The sequence below is a fragment of the Vulpes vulpes genome, chromosome 16 (genome assembly GCF_048418805.1).
Source record: "Vulpes vulpes isolate BD-2025 chromosome 16, VulVul3, whole genome shotgun sequence".
NCBI lineage: Eukaryota > Metazoa > Chordata > Mammalia > Carnivora > Canidae > Vulpes > Vulpes vulpes.
The window spans coordinates 20,986,544-21,005,827 of NC_132795.1; the positions used below are offsets into that span (position 1 = coordinate 20,986,544).

A 19,284-nucleotide genomic window follows, 5' to 3' on the forward strand; every position below is an offset into this window, starting at 1 on the left:
GTCTTGCTCACAATAATTCTCAATAAATGTTTGTTCACTGACTTATTGACTGAATGAAGCTTGCGTACTCTGAAAAATCCCAGTACCACCTGAACTTCCCCTTGTGTGTGTGTGTGTGTGTGTGTTATCCTATTTAGAGAAGCACATGCAATGGCCAACCTCATGAGTAAAGAAAAATGCCTCATTATGACTCCAGCATCAGGGGAGGTAGGGTATTCTAGTAGAAGAGTATTGACTTGGGTACCAGACAATGGGTTGCAAGCCTATTATCTGCAAGGAATGGTCAGGTAATATAAATGAGTGATGTGGGCAGTTGGAGGACAGCAAGGAAAAGTGGAAATTATGGTGAAGTGGAGATACCCTCCACTGAAAAAGACACTGTCTAAAGCTAATCAATGCCTTCTAAGAATGTTACCAAAATGACCAGATCATCTAAGTTTTCAAGACAATTTAGATATTCTTATTTTAATGTACAATTCCCTGATTTTTAAGACTTATTTATTTATTTGAGAAAGAGAGAGAGAGAGGAGGAGCAGAGGGAGAGAGAAAATCTCAAGAAGACTCCCTGCTGAGCATGGAGTCCATCGAGGGGCTCGATCCCAGGACCCTGAGATCATGACCTGAGTTAAAATCAAGAGTTGGTTGCTTGGGGCACCTGGGTGGCTCAGTGGTTGAGTGTCTGCCTTTGGCTCAGGTTGTGATCCCAGGGTCCAGAGATTGGATCCTGCATCAGACTCCCCACAAGGAGCCTGCTTCTCCCTGCCTCTTTCTCTGTGTCTCTCATGAATAAAGGAATAAATTCTTAAAAAACAAACAAACAAACAAACAAACAAACAAACAAAAAACCCTGACTTAGGCTTAACTGACTGAGTCACCCAGGAGCCCCTACAATTCCCTGATTTTTTTTTTTAATTTTTATTTATTTATGATAGGCACACAGTGAGAGAGAGAGAGAGAGAGGCAGAGACACAGGCAGAGGGAGAAGCAGGCTCCATGCACCGGGAGCCCGACGTGGGATTCGATCCCGGGTCTCCAGGATCGCGCCCTGGGCCAAAGGCAGGCGCCAAACCGCTGCGCCACCCAGGGATCCCCAATTCCCTGATTTTTAAAAATATAGTGTAGATCCCAGAAAACACATCTGCAGCCTAGATTCAGCCAGTGGGCTCCCAATTTGCAACCCTGAGCTAGAAACATTAAGTTTGAACGCTGGCCCTTACTCTCTCTGTTTCTCTGGGTGAGGTTATCTCTCTGAGCCTCTGTTCCTTTATCAGTGAAATTCAGGCAATGATATCAACATTACAGGGTATTGTAAGTTCAGGAAGTACAAAATCACCTAGCATGGTCAGTCCCTGTTATTATTACATAGTTACACTCCATGGGGGACCTGTAAACCCATGATTTTCCTCATAGGGTCCACCTCTGAGTGGCTGGCCACAACCATAGAACTCACAGTCCTGCCTGTTCTATTGCTCTTGGTGGCTTGAAGGCTGCTCTTTGAGTGATTTCCAGCCTAATGAGAATCCAAAGGTGATGCTGATTGTTCTTCCTTTCATATTTGCACCTCCCACCCCTCCACCTCCCAGCTCCCTCACCATCTGCCCAGAGAAAGTTCGTAGGCTGAAAGTGGGTTCCAGTTTGGAAATGATAAAATTTCAGCCAATATACGTGAACTCATTTTCTTTTATATCAATTTGTCACCCCTAGTAAGAAGTCTCCTAAAAGACATGAACGAAAATTTTAACAATACATCTCAAACCTAAAGGAAGTTTCTATTCTGAGAGTGATTTTCACACAATCTGCATACAGCAATGGAAATAAATGCTGACTTTTATTTTAATTTGCAACTCCATTACTTTGGCAATTACTAGCAGTTTGTGTCTTTGCTTCCTGACACCACTGACATTTTGGGCCAGGTAATTCTTTGTTGTGGGGGCTGTCTTGTGCATTGAAGGCTATTGAGCAGCATCCTTGGCCTCTCTACCCAGAGTAAGAACATCTCCTCCCTCCACAACCCCAGTTGGGACAACCAGGTATGTCTTCAGACATTGCCAAATGTACCCTGGAGACCAGTTGAGAAACACTATTCTAGATCCATTTCTGAGTATGGATGAGGACTGTGAGCCCCCAAGAGGTCAGTGATTCATCTACAAACATAGAGAGCTGGCAAGGCTAGGCTGAGAACCCAGGTCCACTGAGGTCTCAGTCTAGGCTTCTTCCCATGTTGCCACACCTTCCTAGGATTTCAGGAGTACCATGCCTTCAATCCCATTTAATATTTTAGTCTTAAGTTTAGGTGAAAATATTATTCTATTAAATCAGAACTTTTCACAAAATTTTAGCATTTCCAGTGAAAGAGGATATTAATAAATAAAGTGGCTGAGGATGGCCATTGGGAAGAGATCACTTATCTTCCCTGAATCTCACTTTTCTCTAAGTGATTCTTCTCCAAATCCCGACAGTCTTTTGTGAGTCAGTCCTAATACAGGTTGACATTATTTTTTACTTTGTCCACCTGCTTTCATTTACCATGCAACTTGACCAATCACATTGCACAACAGTAGGTTTGAGGCCTTACTTTGGATGAATAGATGGTTAGCGGAGTTTGTGATGATGGCAACAGGGAGACATTGAACTCCTCTGGGATGTCAGTGATGGTTGGAATTTTGTACTCATCTGGGCCTCGAGAGTACAGAACGCCTTCTGGGGAATATTTCAGCTCTTCAGTGGTATACAGGCCCATTCCCTGAATAAAGGAACCTTCAACCTGAAAGGGGGAAATGTCAAGCTCTGTGATACTCTATGCTTTTTAGAAGTACTTACCTATCTTGCAATGACTTTTCAGGAAGTGGCATCCATCTCAGTGGGCCAGCACCTACCTGCCCAATATCAATGGCGGGATTTAGGCTGCAACATGCATCCATGATGATGTCCGTTCTGATTTTCTGCCAAAAAATGAAAGTGACCTCACCATAAAAACTTAAATTAAAAAGATCATCTTAAAGTTTAATGAAAAGGTCTCCAGGTATTTCAGAATGCCTGCTGGTAAATTAACATGGCACTGAACATCATCAATATTAGGGGTGGTAAGAAATCTGACAAACTCTTCAACGGGTTTGTCAGGAATGTCGATGACCCCAGAAGATCTTTTGTCATCATGGTTTTGACTTCTCCTAAGTGACTCCAAAGTCCATGGTATGTTAGTGCCTTTGAGTGTCACTTAGTAAATAATTGATCCTGGTTGTTCATCTGATTCTAAACCTGGGTTTGTTGTTCTAATAAAATTAATGATCTCATCTAGTCCTCATGATGATTTGATGTAGGTGGTATTATTGCTGTTTTACTCAGGAAGTCATATAGCTATGGCATGTATGAAATTGGAGATTGAAAGGTCTTGGAACATATTAAGGGAAAATGTTGAGACCAACTTTGACTATTCTAATTTACTTAATTTCCCAGGAAACATCACACTAATTTGGCCCTTATGTTTTGGCATGCAGATAGGTTGTTTAGGAGCCACAGAAAGCCCTAAAATGCCAGTGGTCTATCTTGGGAATATCTCTGGACTTTCTTCCTGCCCCCATGGGCTTGTTCTGACAATATCAGCATTCTCTGCTTGGGCTCACTAGCTGGGCTCCTACTTTCTATCTAGCTCTTTGGATATCGGCAGTTCTTTTTTGACTCAAATGTTGACCTCTCAGACAAGCTTCTATGGACATTGGGACCAGCCTTCATTTATTCTCAACAGATAAGGCAGCAGATTGGACACACCTCAGAGCAGGCCTTTACTTCCATCTGAAAAACTGGTATATTTTGCATTAGAGATGTTGGACAATGGGAAGAGATAGATACGCACTAATGGGATTGGCATATATTCTGGTTCAGCGACCATAAATATCCAGCAGTAACAGGCCTGTCATTTAATTTCTCTGATTTCCCTTTAATTAAAGGAAGTTTTGCCTCTTTAAGGAATAAATTATTTCAAGGGCTGAAGTGATACCAAAAATGACTGAACCTTAAACAGTAACAAGGAAGGCACAGGGACAACCAGATTTTAACTTTATCATAAATTCTGGAAGACCCCCATGAGATTTGTTTCTTCAGAGATTTATATCAAGGCCGCCAGATAGAATTGCCAGGTAAAATAAGTATGTCCCAACCCTGCATTGAGCATACTTATATCAGAAATTTATTTGTTGTTGATCTGAAATTCAAATTTAACCAGCCATCCTGTATTTTTATTTGTTAGCAACAAATCTGGCAGCACCACCTTCAGGGTGGAGGATCAGAAAATTAGTTGATTTCTAAAAACGGCTTTCCAGGGATCCCTGGGTGGCGCAGCGGTTTGGCCCCTGCCTTTGACCCAGGGCGTGATCCTGGAGACCCGGGATCAAATCCCACGTCAGGCTCCCGGTGCATGGAGCCTGCTTCTCCCTCTGCCTGTGTCTCTGCCTCTCTCTCTCTCTCTCTCTCTCTCTGTGACTATCATAAATAAAAAAAAATTAAAAAAAAAAAAAACCGGCTTTCCAGGGGTTCTTGGGTGTCTTAGTCAATTAAGCACCTGCCTTCAGCTCAGGTCATGATCCCAGGGTCCCGGAACCAAGCCCTATATCAGGCTTCCTGCTCAGTGGGGAGTGTGCTTCTCCCTTTCCTTCTGCCCATCTTCCTGCTCATGTTCTTTCTCTCTCAAATAAATAATCTTAAAAAAAAAATTTAAAAACAGCTTTCCACTGAGTTTGGAGCCTTGAATGGGTTACAGGTGTGTCAGGACACTGACACTTGGACTTCTGTGGGGTCTGGGGCAGGATTCTTAGGCTGGTCACTTGCCAACATGACTTCCTTGTTTGCAAAAGTGTGCTGTATCAATATTATCATTATCTATGTGTACCATGATGTAAAAAATATTAGGAAACATAAAATAATCATACGAACAATCTGTGATCCTATTTTTATGAGTTTACTTCTTCACAATGATCTAGAATGAAAATGGGGATATGATATATCCTAAGGAGGAACTCAAGTGGGATGTGAGGCCAACTGCTCTCCAGGCATCCCTTCATTTACTGTATTTTCTATCCTTTTTTTAATTATAAAGATTTTTTAAATTAATTAATTAATTAATTCATTCATTCATTCGAGACACAGAGAGAGAAGCAGAGACATAGGCAAGGGAGAAGCAGGCTTCGTGCAGGGAGTCTGATGTGGGACTCGATTCCAGGACTCTGGGATCACATCCTGAGCCAAAGGCAGATGCTCAACTGCTGAGCCAGCCAGTCATCCTGATTTTATTTATTTATTTGAGAGAGAGAAAGTGAGTGAGAGACAGAGCATGAGGAGGAGGGAGGAGCAGAGGGAGAAGCAGACTCTCCACTGAATGGAAGCCTGATGCTGGGCTCATGACCTGGGATTCTGGGCTCATGACCTGAGCCAAAGGCAGATGCATAACTGACTGAGTCACCCAGGTGCCCCTGTATTTTATATCTTATTTATATAGAATTTAAGTGATGGACAAATTTACTAACAATGGGGTAATCAAAGATATTTTGATAAGATTTGCAAGTCAGCATTTGCAAATTCATTCCTGTTTTACATAAATTGACTATTTCTAGTTTCAGGTAGGATGGTTCAAGATGATGTTGGAATAACCTGTGTGTGGAATTTAGATGTGTCATTGGTCCATTCTCTAAATTTCCCAACAATTTCTATATTTTGGATATAGTATATTCTTTTTTTTATAACTTATTTGATTTAAATTCAATTAGTTAGCATATAGTGTATCACTAGTTTCAGATGTAGAGTTCAGTAATCCATCAGCTGCATGTAACACCCATGGCTCGTTATATCATGTGCCTTCATTAATGCCCATCACGCAGTTACCCCATCCCTCCATCTCCAGCAACCCTCAGTTTGTTTCCTAGAGTTAAGAGTCTCTTACTGTATATACTATATTCTACTTAAGGTTTCTGTAATCTCTATTCCAAGAATAACTGGGGTATATTCATGGGCTTACCTTTTATAGTGGAAGTTGTTAACTTTTTTTTTAAGTTGTTAACTTTTGATTAAATATGACTCTCTGCCTTAAGCAGGATGCTTGATTAATTTTAGTAAACTTAAAAAATTATTTTCACAGCCATCCTCCATCTATATTGTTAAGGACAGCAGTACTCTTAGGATAACTGGCCTTAGAGAAACATCACATTGCTATGTACTCTCAATTGTTTACTCAAGACAATTTACTAAACGACTTTTTCCTTCAGATTAGATAACTTGACCTTACTTTAGGAACAGATCCTTTTATTTTTTGCAAAAACTTTGGAAGGCAATTTTATTGTCTGAAATGGAATTAAAAACAATGCATTTTAGGCTGTCATGAACTATTCTTTTTTGCTTACTTCTTTAAACATTTTTTAAACTTAAATTAATTTTTTGAGGTATAATTGACATATAACTTTAGTTTCAGGTGTATAACATAATGATTTGATATTTGTATGTATTGCAAAATGACCACCACAGTAAGTCTGGTTAACATAGTTACCTTCACCACGTGTAGTTAAAATTTTTTTTTCATCTGATGAAGCCTTTTAAGATCTACTCTTTTAGCAACTTTCAAATATGCAATAAAGTATTATTAACTATGGTCTCCAAGTTGTACCTTACATCCCCATGACTTAATTATTTTATAACTAGAAGTTTGTACCTTTTGACCTCCCTACCCCTTCATCAATGTCCTTACCACCTACCTCTGGCAACTACCAGCCACTGTTAGGAGCAATGCCTTCCTGACTACTTCTTAAGTGGAAATTCAGAATGAGGCTGGATTGTGAGACATTCCCAAGGAACTGAAAAAAATCCTATTCTTATTGTACAGGCATTACACAATGAAATTAGCCTACTTGTACAACACAATTTTGTGGTTGTTCTTTTAATTTGCCAAGAGGAAAGTTCTATTTGGCTTACCTTGTGAGCTCCCGTCAGGCAGTCAATTTCAACCTCTGAACAGGCAGCTCCATAGACGTAGTATGGAAAAGGGTCTCCTTCTCCCTTCTCCCAGTCCATGAAGGCCTTGTAGCCCCTGATGGGAGAAAACAAGCCTCTCAACTTGGGGTGGTGGTGGTGGTGCGGTTGCACACAACGTTGACTCATGTTAAAAGTTATTAAAGTTTTATGATAGTAATTAATTTTATTGATATTTATTTCAACTGCTTTTTAACCTCATTTAAACTACTGCATGTATTTCCAACCTAGCTAATTACAGCACCAGCAGATGCCTCCATTTAAAAAGGATACTCTGTGCTACAGTTAGGATGCCAAGAACAGAGAGAATCCAACTGACTATTTTGATGTGGACCTTCCAGTGCATCTCTGTATCCATCATTTAGGGTTTGAGCTTTAGCTCTGTGGATTGAGAACCTCAACTGAATTTTATCAGCATTCCCAAAGGGACCCTCTACATTGTGCTAGCCCAACTCATTGGGGAATTGATGATAATTCAGGGCTTAAAAAAAGGGGACACGTAAATTCAATGCGGCAATGTATAAGCTGAAGATATACTCAGCTCGTGGGCTGATTTGCTCTCTTCTTGGGTAACTGAACTCAGAAATTCAGAACTCAAGTACAGGGCACTGGGCTGGGCTGTTGCCTTCTTTTTTCCTTCCTTCGTCATGAGAAAATTGTGTTATTGTTCTCTCTCTCTCTCTCTCTCTCTCTCTTTCTGTATGTGTATGTTTGATTTGGTCACTTGTTTCACTAGATTATAAAACTGATGTCATACACTTCCTGAACTTGACAATCAGTTCTCCTTGTGCTTCATTCAATTAACATGAATTGACTGAGAGCCTCCCACAGACAGAAACTGCACAAATGAAGATTGGTGATGATCATCCTACTTGTTTCTTCCTGCCCAGAGAGGAGATTCAAAACAGAAAGGTTTTAGGGTAATGGGAGGGAGATTTGTAAAGCTGAGTTGGAAGTTATTTCTAATAATGATATTTTTTTTTACTACTCAACAATGAATAGTAAATGATGATGAGGTGTTCTAAGTCATATTAAAATTTTTCTTTTTACTCAATAAGGGTATCTTTATTATTTAATATTTCTTTGGACATAGTTCAAAGGCTTACATAAAATCATATAATTTTAGGCTTAGAAGGGACCTCATTGATCACATAATAAAAACTTGTTTTACAAATAAGGGACCTAAACCCCAGAGCAATTGGGTCACCTCATATTTTCTCAGCTAAGCCCAGACATGATTGTAATTTTTTAAAGAAGATTTTATTTATTCCTTCATGATAGACACACAGAGAGAGGCAGAGACATAGGCAGAGGGAGAGCAGGCTCCCTGTGGGGAGCCCGATGTGGGACTTGATCCCAGGACCCCGGGATCACAACCTGAGCCAAAGGCAGATGCTCAACCACTGAGCCACCCAGGTCTTCCCATGATTGTAATTTTTACCTGAAGTATCCAGTGGCCGAAAGACTGATTCTTTGTTCAAAAGCAGCTTCTATCTGCAGAATGGGCATATTTAGTCAGAGTAAAATAGATACATCACCTGAGAGGTGAAAATGAAAATATTCCCTGTATCAAAATTGACATTTGATAATTGTTGCTGATGCTTTGTTACCAATAATAGAACTCATTGTCATATTGTTTTCCTCAGTTGGTTACACTAACAATTCCCTTCTGATTGGGTTGAGATGTCTGAATTAAACAAATAAATAGACTCCTACTGCACATCCGTGATGTAGGGGCTTAGTTCACAAGGTATGGGCTTTGTTTCTAAATGTTAGAACTCTTGATAAGTGTACGTGTATGAGATAACTGTTCTAATGAGATAAGATAAAGGACGTTGTGAAGTTGGATTAGATGAGTCATTTCCTTTGAGACATATTTAATAGCAATTAGGCCTTTTAGTTTTCCTCTTCCCCATTTATTTTATTTTATTTTATTTTATTTTATTTATTTATTTTATTTTATTATTTTTTTTTCCTCTTCCCCGTTTAAAACATGGTGTGTGTGTGTGTGTGTGTGTGTGTGTGTGTGTGTGTGTGGCTTAGGAAGGCCAAGTCTTTCCCTCTTCTTATTTAAGCAGAGTGGGTAAGGTCTTCTGGGTGTTCTTCACACACTTCCGTTCTTCCTCTCAGTGATGCTATTCCTTGTGCGCTCTCTCATACGTACCTGGTATACAGTGTGGGGGCAGCTGCCTCAACCTCTTGTGATCCTGCCCTTTTGCAGAAATCCGCTCTTAGAAAAACTGCCTGTGTATGGGTGTGGCTGTATGCTGCCATGATGATGTCAGCACTGCTTTGGATTCTTTTCTCATTTGTAGTCACAAACAGAGGGCAACACTTACCCAGTCTTCCCAAGTACCTTCTGGATTTTTCTTGATGATGGGTTCAAGGCGTTTCAGTAGGATCTGACAAGCATTCTTGAAGGGGTAAAGAAGTGAAGCCTCATTAGAGAAGAGACTGGTAGTTAGGATTTTTATGGAAGGAGAGTAACTGATAACTGATTAGGTCAGTGAATGTTTATGGACTGCTTGATATTAATATGCTGGGAACACAGAGACAATAACAGCACAGCCCCTGACCTTGAGGAGAGTATCAGTTACTGCAGGGTTGTGTTTTTTTTTTTTTTTTTTTAAACCTCCCTGGTTCACTTCCTATGAAAATACGGGCTCAACGGAATTTCTACTTTCAGGTCCCCTTTCTATTTGTGCTCTTAATTCCTTCTCTTTTTCTACATTTTTGACTTGCACATTATTTTGTATTTTCCAGCCATTAACATAAAAGGAACAAAACATCTTATTTTCATTCCAATTTGTGCTTTCCAATCTGCAACAATAACATGCCAATATCTCTGTGGGTCTGAAATATTAGTCAATTCTCTGTCCATCTTCCCATCAGTTTATCCATCTACCATCAAACTACTGTAATGAAGGCCTTAGTTTTGGATATGAAGTGAGAAAATAACTAAGTCTGTCTTTATAATAACCTAGATCTGCAAAGTTTCTGATCCTTAACACAGAAACATAAAACTCTAGAAGATGGGTTAATGCTTAGTTAGGGTTGACAATTCCCATTAACACTGAGCTATTCCTATCTTCGTTTCGATCCTACCCCAAACTGGGTCTCATGAATTTGAAGTGTCCTACGTATTTGTTCTGAGTGAAAGAGCCTCTGGTTTTTAGCCTCTAACAATTGTCTCCATGAAAATCAGATGGATTTGAAAGTGGCTGCTTTTGGTAGCATAAGTGTAGTGTTCTGAGAATATGTCTCTCCACAATATCCCAATGGGAAAAAGTGGACAGTATATAACAGAAACATTACATTGCTTCAAAAGTACATGTGATCAGATATTTGAATTAAGGGATATTAAAGACACAGGCTATTCTGAAGAAGTGAAAATTAAGCAATTAAAAAAATAGTTTGAAAATAAGTACAAAGGGTAAGCATAAGTGCTGTGGTAAAATTCCACTGATGTAGACACTTTAATTGAACCATATCTACTTGGCTGGGGTTCTGCTTGCTTACCTGCTTGCAAGAACTTGCTTGTGTCAGAGGAAACTTGCCCAGCTCTGCATTACTTGGTACCCAGATTTCTTCTTTCTGTGTCTCCGAGGGACAGAGACTGCTTGCTCATCAAACCTTATTCTCCCCTTGTTCCATGGTAGCCAGGCATATGGCATCCTCCTCCACATTTCCCCAACCTCCTCTGCAGGTAGACATGACCTGAGACTAGTTCTGCTAGTGGATGATTAGTGGAAGTCACTTGGATCACTTCCAGGTATGACCTCCAGGCATGTTCCTTGCTGATGATCCTCAGAGCAACCATGAAAGTCACATGTTGAAGGTGGAGGAACTGCCATTAATCCCAGGGTGCCCTGATGACCAAATGATCCCTCTGAACTGTTACGTTTTACAAAAGGGACTTTTGTTGTGTTTGAGCCACTGTATTATGTGTCTATGTGTCACTTCAGTTTAGCTTACTCAAACTAGCACCCTCTCCTGACAGTTTGGCTATCCTATCCTATGTTTAGTGCCACAGATGACTGCCCTGAAGCCAACTGCTTGTGTTTGTATCCAGCTAAGAAAACCAGCAATATGGAAAAAGTGCTGAAGGGAAAGACAGACAGGAGGAAGCACCTGTACGGCTCTGCCATTGACATCAGAACCAATGGAAGCTGCTGTAGCAATTGTATTAGGCACCGTGGCTGTACTTGTTTCACAGATGTGCATAGAAGACATGGGTATTTTTAATTCACGGCTGGCCACCTATGAGAAAAATAAATATTTTCAAGCCCAGCAAAAAAAAATTAAAGTGTTTAGGATGTTAAGGACTTCCTTTTTTTCTGAGTTTTATTTGGTAGCAGTGACAGGAAGAGAGAGATTGGAATGATTGGTTCAGAGGTTGGTCCTGAATCTGTTGGTATAAGCATCAGATGAATTTCAAGTGACCCTGAGGGCCTATTTTCTCTCTTGCCCTCATTCCCACCTTATCTTTCCATTCTTCCCGTTGTCTTCTATTTGTTCCCTCTCTCTTTTTTAAAATTTTGTTTTTATTTGTTCCCTCTTGTTTATACTCCTCTTGCATTTGCTCTTCACTGTTCTCTGTTCTGTTCTTTTTCTTGTAGTTTCTCTAGCAGACACATGTGAAAAGAAAGATCTTTAATCATAAAGAACACAAAAGAGAGAAGAAAGAGAGTGAAGGAAGGAAGGAAGAGAAGAAGCATTATTTTGGTTTCTGTTGTCTTTTAGTTTTGGCAAAAACAGTTTCTCCAGATGTCTGCAGTTATGTACCTGTTCCTGAGTGCTGATCTACAGACTAATGCTGTTGTAAGACTAAGTTTCTCCAGAAAGAGGCAAAATGAAAAAAAAAAAAAAAAAAGGACAGTTTTATTCTTGATGATGAAGAGCCAAAGGGAGTTTATTGGGTTCCCTATTTGGGAAGGACAGATGGAGCCAGTGTCACATATATCTGTATCTAAGTCTTGCTGGTTTCTTTATTTCTTTCTTTTCTTTTTCTTTCTTTCTTTCTTTTTTTTTTTTTTAAAGACTCTGGTTTCTTCAGAGTCCTCTGGCTGCCTCTCACATTTGTTTTTCTTTCTACAATGGCTATATTATTTCCAAGAATAGGCATGCTTTCTTGATGGCACAGGAAAATTGCCTCTGACAACCCCTAGTTTACAGCATAGGAGCTAAACAACCATAAGGGAATGATAGTTCTTTTCTGCCAGCATCTACACATCAGTCCCAGGAAAGGCTCTTGGTCACATGCCTTCCCCCTGGACCCATCCCTGCAGCCAGTGAGTTCAGGAGCCATGACTAGCTGGATCTGGCACCTGTGCCTGTATCTGTGGCAGGAGCTGGGGAAAGGAGGGAAATGAGGCTAAAAGGTACCAGACTTGAGAAGTCCTCTAGGACTCTAGGGAACATAGAACATGTATTCTAAAGGAGCTAATGGGCTGGAGAGTAAGAAGCTGCAGATGTGTCCTATAATAATTAATAAATTTATCATAGTTATTCAATTTAAAGGATTATTCTTTTTTCTCTTGAGCTCATATCTTCCTACTTTGTGTTATGTATGTGTGTGTTAAAATATACCTGAAAAATTATAGCATGATGGCACTTGATGACATACTTGTCCTTACTTGTCCAAATTGTATATAGCAATCTACTGTTGTTGCCCAAACTTTAAAAATCGTTCATACTGGTCTCAAAGTAGAAAACCTGAGAAACTCCTACTCTAGGTAAAGCCTGTGTGGGGCACCTATGCAGCACTCCAGGGGCTCATTAGTGGTGTTTTCATCAGCAACCACCTCCACCCATACAGCCTGGCCACACTCTAGGACTATCTATACATGCATGGGACTTCTGCTACTTTAGACATTCTATTTGATCTAAAAGAAGTTTTTCAACTAAATAGCCAAGAGCTTAGGGCTTGGATACAAGGAACTATCATCCACCCTAAGATTAGTCCAAATGTCAGTCATGTCCACAATGCACAGAGAGATTAATGACTTAATTTTGCGTGGCTTACCTGTAGCATTTTGGTGTGAATACCTTGTCCTAGTTCATTGCCTCCATGTGTGACCAATACAGAGCCATCTGTGTAGATATGAACGAGGGCAGCTGCCTAGTAAAACAACCCAGAAGGCACAGTTCAGTTTAGTGAGGTTCAATATAAACAAATAAGATAGTGAAACCCCGGTCTCACGGAGTGAGGAGGGTCAGAGGGGCAGTCTTTTCTGGTGGAATTCTGAAGCTTAGTTCCGTGCAAAAGTCACCTGTAAAGAACATTCCTATTCCAAGGAACCTGGAAAGAGAGAGAGAGAGTGCGAGCAAGCGTGAGTGTGTGTGTGTGTGTGTGTGGGGGGGGGTAGTGGGAGGGGAGAAGCAGGGGGAAAAATTTTAAGCAGACTCCACATTGAGCGCAGAGCTTGACGTGGGGCTGACTTGGGGCTTAGTCTCATGAGCCTGAGATCAGGACCTGAGACAAAACCAAGAGTCAGACATTTAACTGACTGAGCCCCCAGGTGTCCCAGGAACCTGATTTTAATAGGAGCCTCTTTGGATACTCAGGAGTTATGAGTATTGGTTCCAACTATTTGAAAGTCACTCCCCTGCTTAAAGGCTCTGACTGACCACTCAGGTAACATATAAACATTTCTTAAATCCTTGACACATGTTATGTGCCAACCTGTGCTCAGCTCTGGATGGATATACACAGGTGAACAAGATGTGGTTCTTCCTCAACAAAACAGTAGCACACACTGTAAGGGGGGGACAGGTTGGAAAGCAAGTCATTATAATGCAGAATGATCTGTGAGACAATGGGCATGGCATAAGGGGCCCTAGGGTCCTGGGAGGACAGACCCAGCTGCTTTTGAGAGGCTTGGGGAAGGGTTCCCCAAAGGGACAATTGAATGAAATCATGAAAGGGAGGAAGGGTCACCACTGGGCAAGGTGGGCAAAATTCCCCATTGTCTGTCTGTATGGGAAAGCCTAGCTTCTCATTACAATATGAGGCCTTTTAGGATTTGGTCTAGTAGATTTTCCCAGTTCATCACTGTCTTTTCCTGCTTTGTGTGATTGCTGCTCCTTCCTGCCCTGGGCTCATGCTTACGCGGTTCTCACTTCCTGGTCTGCTCCCCAGGCTTCAGACCCACATCTGTGGTCTCTGTTCTGTTAAAGCTTCCTCAAATACTTCTCATTCCCATCTGGGAAGGATAAGTTACCTGCTTCTCGGTGAACTAGGCTGAGTAGTGTCCCCTGCAAATTCCTGTCTACCTGGAACCTCAGAATACAACCTTATTTGGAAATTGAGTCTTTGCAGACATAATTAATAAAGATGGGGTCATAGTGGATTATGGTGTGCTCTAAATTCAATGACTGGTGTCCTTATACAAGGCCATGTGAAGACACAGAGCAAAGAAGGTCGTGTGAAGATGGAGGCAGAGACTGGAGTGGCGTGGCCACAAGCCAAGGAACACTAGGAGACACCAGAAGCTGGAAGAGGCAAGGAAGGGTTCTCTGGAGATTTCTGAGGAGCATTGCCCTGCTCACACCCTGTTTTTGAACTCCAAGCCTCCAGAACTGGGAGAGCATAAATTGGGAGAACTGGTTGCTGTAAGACACCCAGTCTGTGGTACCTTCTTATGGCAGCCACAGAAAATGAATACAGGGGGTGACCAGCTCTTCTGTGAGAGTCTCATGGAGAGATTCATTCAGTTTTGTGTCCTGTAGAGAAGTCAGAGCAAGTCTGACTCACAGAGACACTAAATAAGTATTTGTTGAACTGGACAAATGGAAATGTGGTAGTTTTCATTCCAAGAGGGGGAGGAGGAGAAGGAGGAGGAATTAGGACTTCAGTTTATTCTGTCTGGAGATGCCTGGAGGCTCAGAGTGGCTTGGAGGAGCTTTGGGGCAGCCAGGCTTCAGATGCTAGTGACAATATTTATCATCATGGGCCTTTTGACTCCCTCTGACAATGCTACCCATGCCTAGTTTGAAGAGTAGGTATTCCAGCTTTGTGAGTCATCAGCTGCCCTGAAATTACACATTTCAACTCCTAGCCTGGTGATTCTTGGGTGCATCAATTTGGAACTCTGTGAAGAAGCTGGAGACCTTCCAAATAGAGCTTTAAAGTCATTGCTTGATTTAAGGATTTGTGTGTGTTTGTGTGTGTGTGTGTGTGTGTGTGCGCGCATGTCGAGGTGAGAAGTTGGCTCCCATGGATGATGGCAGAGAGTAGACTGTGGTTTAGGTGAGGGGCAGCCATCACATGAGGGGAAGTGTTGTACAATAAAAAATAAATCTATGGTCTTTGTCCCTGATTTTTGGCACAGTGGTCCTAAAACCCTGGGAATTTACTGTCTTTTGTCTGCTGTTCAGATAATTCTTGGGAGGAGCTTAGACAGCTCCTGGGGACTGGGGATTGTTGCCAGAAAAAACGAACCACGTGGTTAGAGGGTTCCAGCTTTCAGCCCCACCCTCTGACTTTCAGGGAGGGGAGAGGGACTAGAGATTGAGTTCAACCACCAATGGCCAATGACTTAATCAACTGTGCCTATGTAATGAAACCTTCATAAAACTCGGAAACAACAGGGTTCAGGTAGCTTCTGGGTTGGCAAGCTAGAGGGGAAGGGCATGACAGCCCCACACTCCCTCTCACATACCTTGCCCATCTCTTCCATGTGGATGTTCATGGGTAGTATCCTTTATAACAAACTAGTACCAACAGTAAGTAAAGTGCTTTCCTGGGCTCTGTGAGTCATTTTAGCAAATTATTACACCTAAGGGAGGTGGATAGTCAAAACCCCTGAATTTGTAGTTGCCTGGGCAGAAGTGTGAATAGTTTGGGCACCTCACTTTTGCTGGTATCTGAAATGGAGGCAGTCTTGTGAGACTAGCCCTTGATCTGTGGGATCTGTGCTAACTTGGGGTTAACTTTAACACTAACTTTAGTGTCAGAATTGAACTGAATTGCTGCAGGCTTAGTTGGTGTTGGAGGATCGGTGCAGAAAAAACACATTTTGTGTCAGAGAAAAAAAACCACACAGGTGGATATCTAGAATCATTTATGCTCTAGCTGCTGAGTTAGTTCAGGCTCGTAGGTATAACGGTTAACCTTTCCGCACCTCTGTATTGAATGGGCATGCTGGATCTGAATAGGAGTGTGACTCAGGCGGCCAGGGAGTCTTATCCTGCCTGTAGGAGTAGCCACAGCCCTGAGAGGTGTGTCTGAGATCTCTGGGGGAGAGAGATCTAACTATATAGTGCTCCAGGAACCCTGCCAAGTGCTTTACGTTTGTTTCTTAGCTTGTTGAATCCTCATCAATCCTAGGAGAAAGGGTTATTACTCTTATTTTATTATTGAGGAAGCCGAGACTCAGAGAGGTTAAATGACTTGCTTAATATTACACAGTGAGTAAGTGGCAGGGCTAAGGAATTTCTCAAGTCTACCTGACTCTAGTTGCTTAGGGTTTTGGGGCATCTGCTTTATTCCCTAAGAAAGATTTCCTTGGACAGGGCAGCTTTTGTGATGTGTGTATGTGTGTGTGTCTATTGGCTGCTTGTAGTTGGGTATAAGTGGAAAAATGCTTTCAATGGTATATATACAAGGGAGATCTAATATATACAAGATTTTTCCGGTTGTGGAGCCTCTGCTTCTGGTGGACAATAATGGGGAGGCAATAACATTTCCCAGGTTTCTAAACAGCATTCCTATATATGACCTGTTGGGATTGCTAGGAACACTTGTCTGTACCAGTCTTATGTTATTTAATGGACTCATCTATTTGCTATTTTTCCTGCCCCCTTCTGGATGGGGCCTCTTCCTTTGGCAGATCTACCCGGAAGGATTTTTGGACCATGTGCCTCCATTTTCCCTTTAGAATTGACACAGATGCCTGGGAGAGGTGGCTGGAAACAGCCAGCTTGTCAGGACAACATGCTAGACTTTCAGGCACCGAAGAGAGCTGAGGTGTCTGGGGCACAGACCAGGTGAGGCCCATTTCCTGCCCAAGCCATAACCTCTGGGCTCAGAGAGCTCAGCACCACAGGCCTTGTGGGCTCTTGTTCCCTTTGGGATAGGGATGGTTCGGGGTGGGGTAGGGTAGTGGTCGTGGTCACGCTGCTGTGACCTGGCAGTTATGCTGGCAGCCTGCCTGCTGATGCCATTTTCTGCCACTGAGACATGTTTTCTACTGCGCTGTGTTGAACGTGCTTACAGATGTGGTTACTCTGCTCAGGAGAGTTCTTTACATTTCTCCCAGGTGCTGGGGGAGGAAGGGGCTCGGTACCTGGAAAATGTGACACTCTCCCAGAGTCAACAGGAGCTGATATGGCTAGAAGTGCATCTGACTTGAGGGTTATTTACCACATAGGAAAGCCTTACCTGATGATAGCTTGTTGCAGCAAAGCCAACTGAAAACTTCATGGGGACGATTGCAATGCCTCTCTTCTTCCAATAATTCTTCTTGTTAAACTCTTCCACTTGCATTCTTCTGCTGTGAAAGGAAGACTTGTCCAGACACTCATTCCAACATCTTATCAGGGTCTCAGGGCTGAACGCTTGTTTGTAGATGGTCTTATCAACTGTTTTGTACATGTTTTTCTCCCTAATCTGAAATGGGTGAGCAGTTGAGTTGATGGTTACAGTAAGACAGAAACTGACTGTAAAAAAGAGACTTGAAAAGCTTCCCCATTAAAACACAAACTTTGGTGGGGAGAAGACAGGGTGTTTCTTCTTTCTTTGAACAGCATGTGCTTTTGCAAAAATAAGGGAGTTAGGGGTGCCTGGGTGGCTTAGTTGGTTAAGTATTTGCCTCCGGCTTGGGTGATGATCTCAGGGTCCTGGGACTGAGCTCCCTGGTGGCTCCCTGTTGCTCAGGGAGTCTGTTTCTCCCTCTTTCTCTGCCCCTCACCTCCTTTCCATTCCCGACTTGTGCTCTCTCTCAAATAGATAAAATCTTTAAAAAAAAAATAATGGGAGTTATTTCCTATCTCTTCTTCAATGTACTAATAGGGTTTTTCCCTCTTGAAAGTAGAGGGTAATGGTAGTAACTGGTCCCTGGAGGGCAGTAGGCTGTAGGGGTGAGGGAAGCAGATACTCCTTTTTTCCTACAAGATTCAGAGGATAAAAAAAGAGTTGGTATATTGTATATAAAAGCAAGGATTTAGGGCAGCCCTGATGGCCCAGAGGTTTGGCGCTGCCTTCAGCCTGGGGTATGATCCTGGAGACTCGGGATCGAGTCTCACGTCAGGCTCCCTGCATGGAGCCTGCTTCTTTCTCCCTCTGCCTGTGTCTCTGCCTCTCTTTCTCTCTCTGTGGCTGTCATGAATACATAAATAAAATCTTAAAAAAAAAAAAGCAAGGATTTACTGTCCTAACTGAAGATTGGTTCTGCCAAAGAGGAATAGTATTGCTGCCATATCTCAGCTACTGAGACGTGCCCAGGAAGTCTTCATTCTCCCCATTTCACTCTAGTAACAATAAAAGAATTATTATTCTCAGAAGTAACATTGGAATAATACTATCCAGTTTATGAAAACAAATGTTTCAACAAGTGCTAACTCATTTGATTCTTGCAGGAACTCTGTGTAGTGAGTCACATCGTCCTTGTTTTACAGATAAGGAAACTGAACCACAAAAAGATTGCCTCTCCTTGTTGGAGCCATTCCATTTGCCTAGATTACCTTCCCATTATCTGTGCCCATTATTCTTCAAGGCCTATCTTTAAGTGTTATCTTCTCCAGAAAGTTCTTCCTGACTCTCCTCCCCACAAGTCAAAGTGATGTGTTTCTCCTTTGTACACACAGAACACTTTATGTGACTTCTCTTAGGATAATTATTATCTTCATTGTACAATATGTAGGTGTTTTCTTGTGCATAGGAAGTACCCTGACAATCACAAACCTGGTGGTCCTTTCTGTTGAACTTAGGGGCAAAGGGGTTCAAAGGGCAATATACTGTGTGCTCTCTAGAGCAGAGGGACTATTCAGAGGAAACAGGGAAGAGAAGTGTAAAAAGTAGGGTAGGGTCTAATTGAAATGTGTGAAGGCTAGAAAGGTGTTATTAATAATTATCTCAATTGCCAGTGTCTGTCTGCCTCTCTCTGGCTTAGCATCCTGTATATGCTGTGCACCTTCTAGGATACTGTACAAAATAATATTCTTGGAGGGTATTCTTTTGGCAGTGTATCTCTCAAAAGTTTTCAAGTGTACTGGCAATTTCACTTCTATAAATTTATTGTACAGAGATAGACAATAAGGCAAAAATACATC

At 41.8% G+C, this 19,284-nt stretch overlaps 1 protein-coding gene across 1 annotated transcript in view; it reads right to left on the bottom strand.

Annotated features, from left to right (window-relative positions):
- The window catches only part of LOC112922800 (aldehyde oxidase 2), a 79,803-nt gene that overhangs the window by 14,411 nt on the left and 46,108 nt on the right, over positions 1-19,284 (bottom strand). The window contains exons 26-33 of the mRNA XM_072741323.1: positions 17,396-17,623; positions 13,037-13,132; positions 11,143-11,271; positions 9,351-9,425; positions 8,453-8,505; positions 6,955-7,069; positions 2,877-2,942; positions 2,576-2,764 (exon numbers count right to left, since the gene is read on the bottom strand). Coding sequence (XP_072597424.1) covers positions 2,576-2,764; positions 2,877-2,942; positions 6,955-7,069; positions 8,453-8,505; positions 9,351-9,425; positions 11,143-11,271; positions 13,037-13,132; positions 17,396-17,623 — 951 coding nt within the window. The remainder of the gene's footprint in view (positions 1-2,575; positions 2,765-2,876; positions 2,943-6,954; positions 7,070-8,452; positions 8,506-9,350; positions 9,426-11,142; positions 11,272-13,036; positions 13,133-17,395; positions 17,624-19,284) is intronic.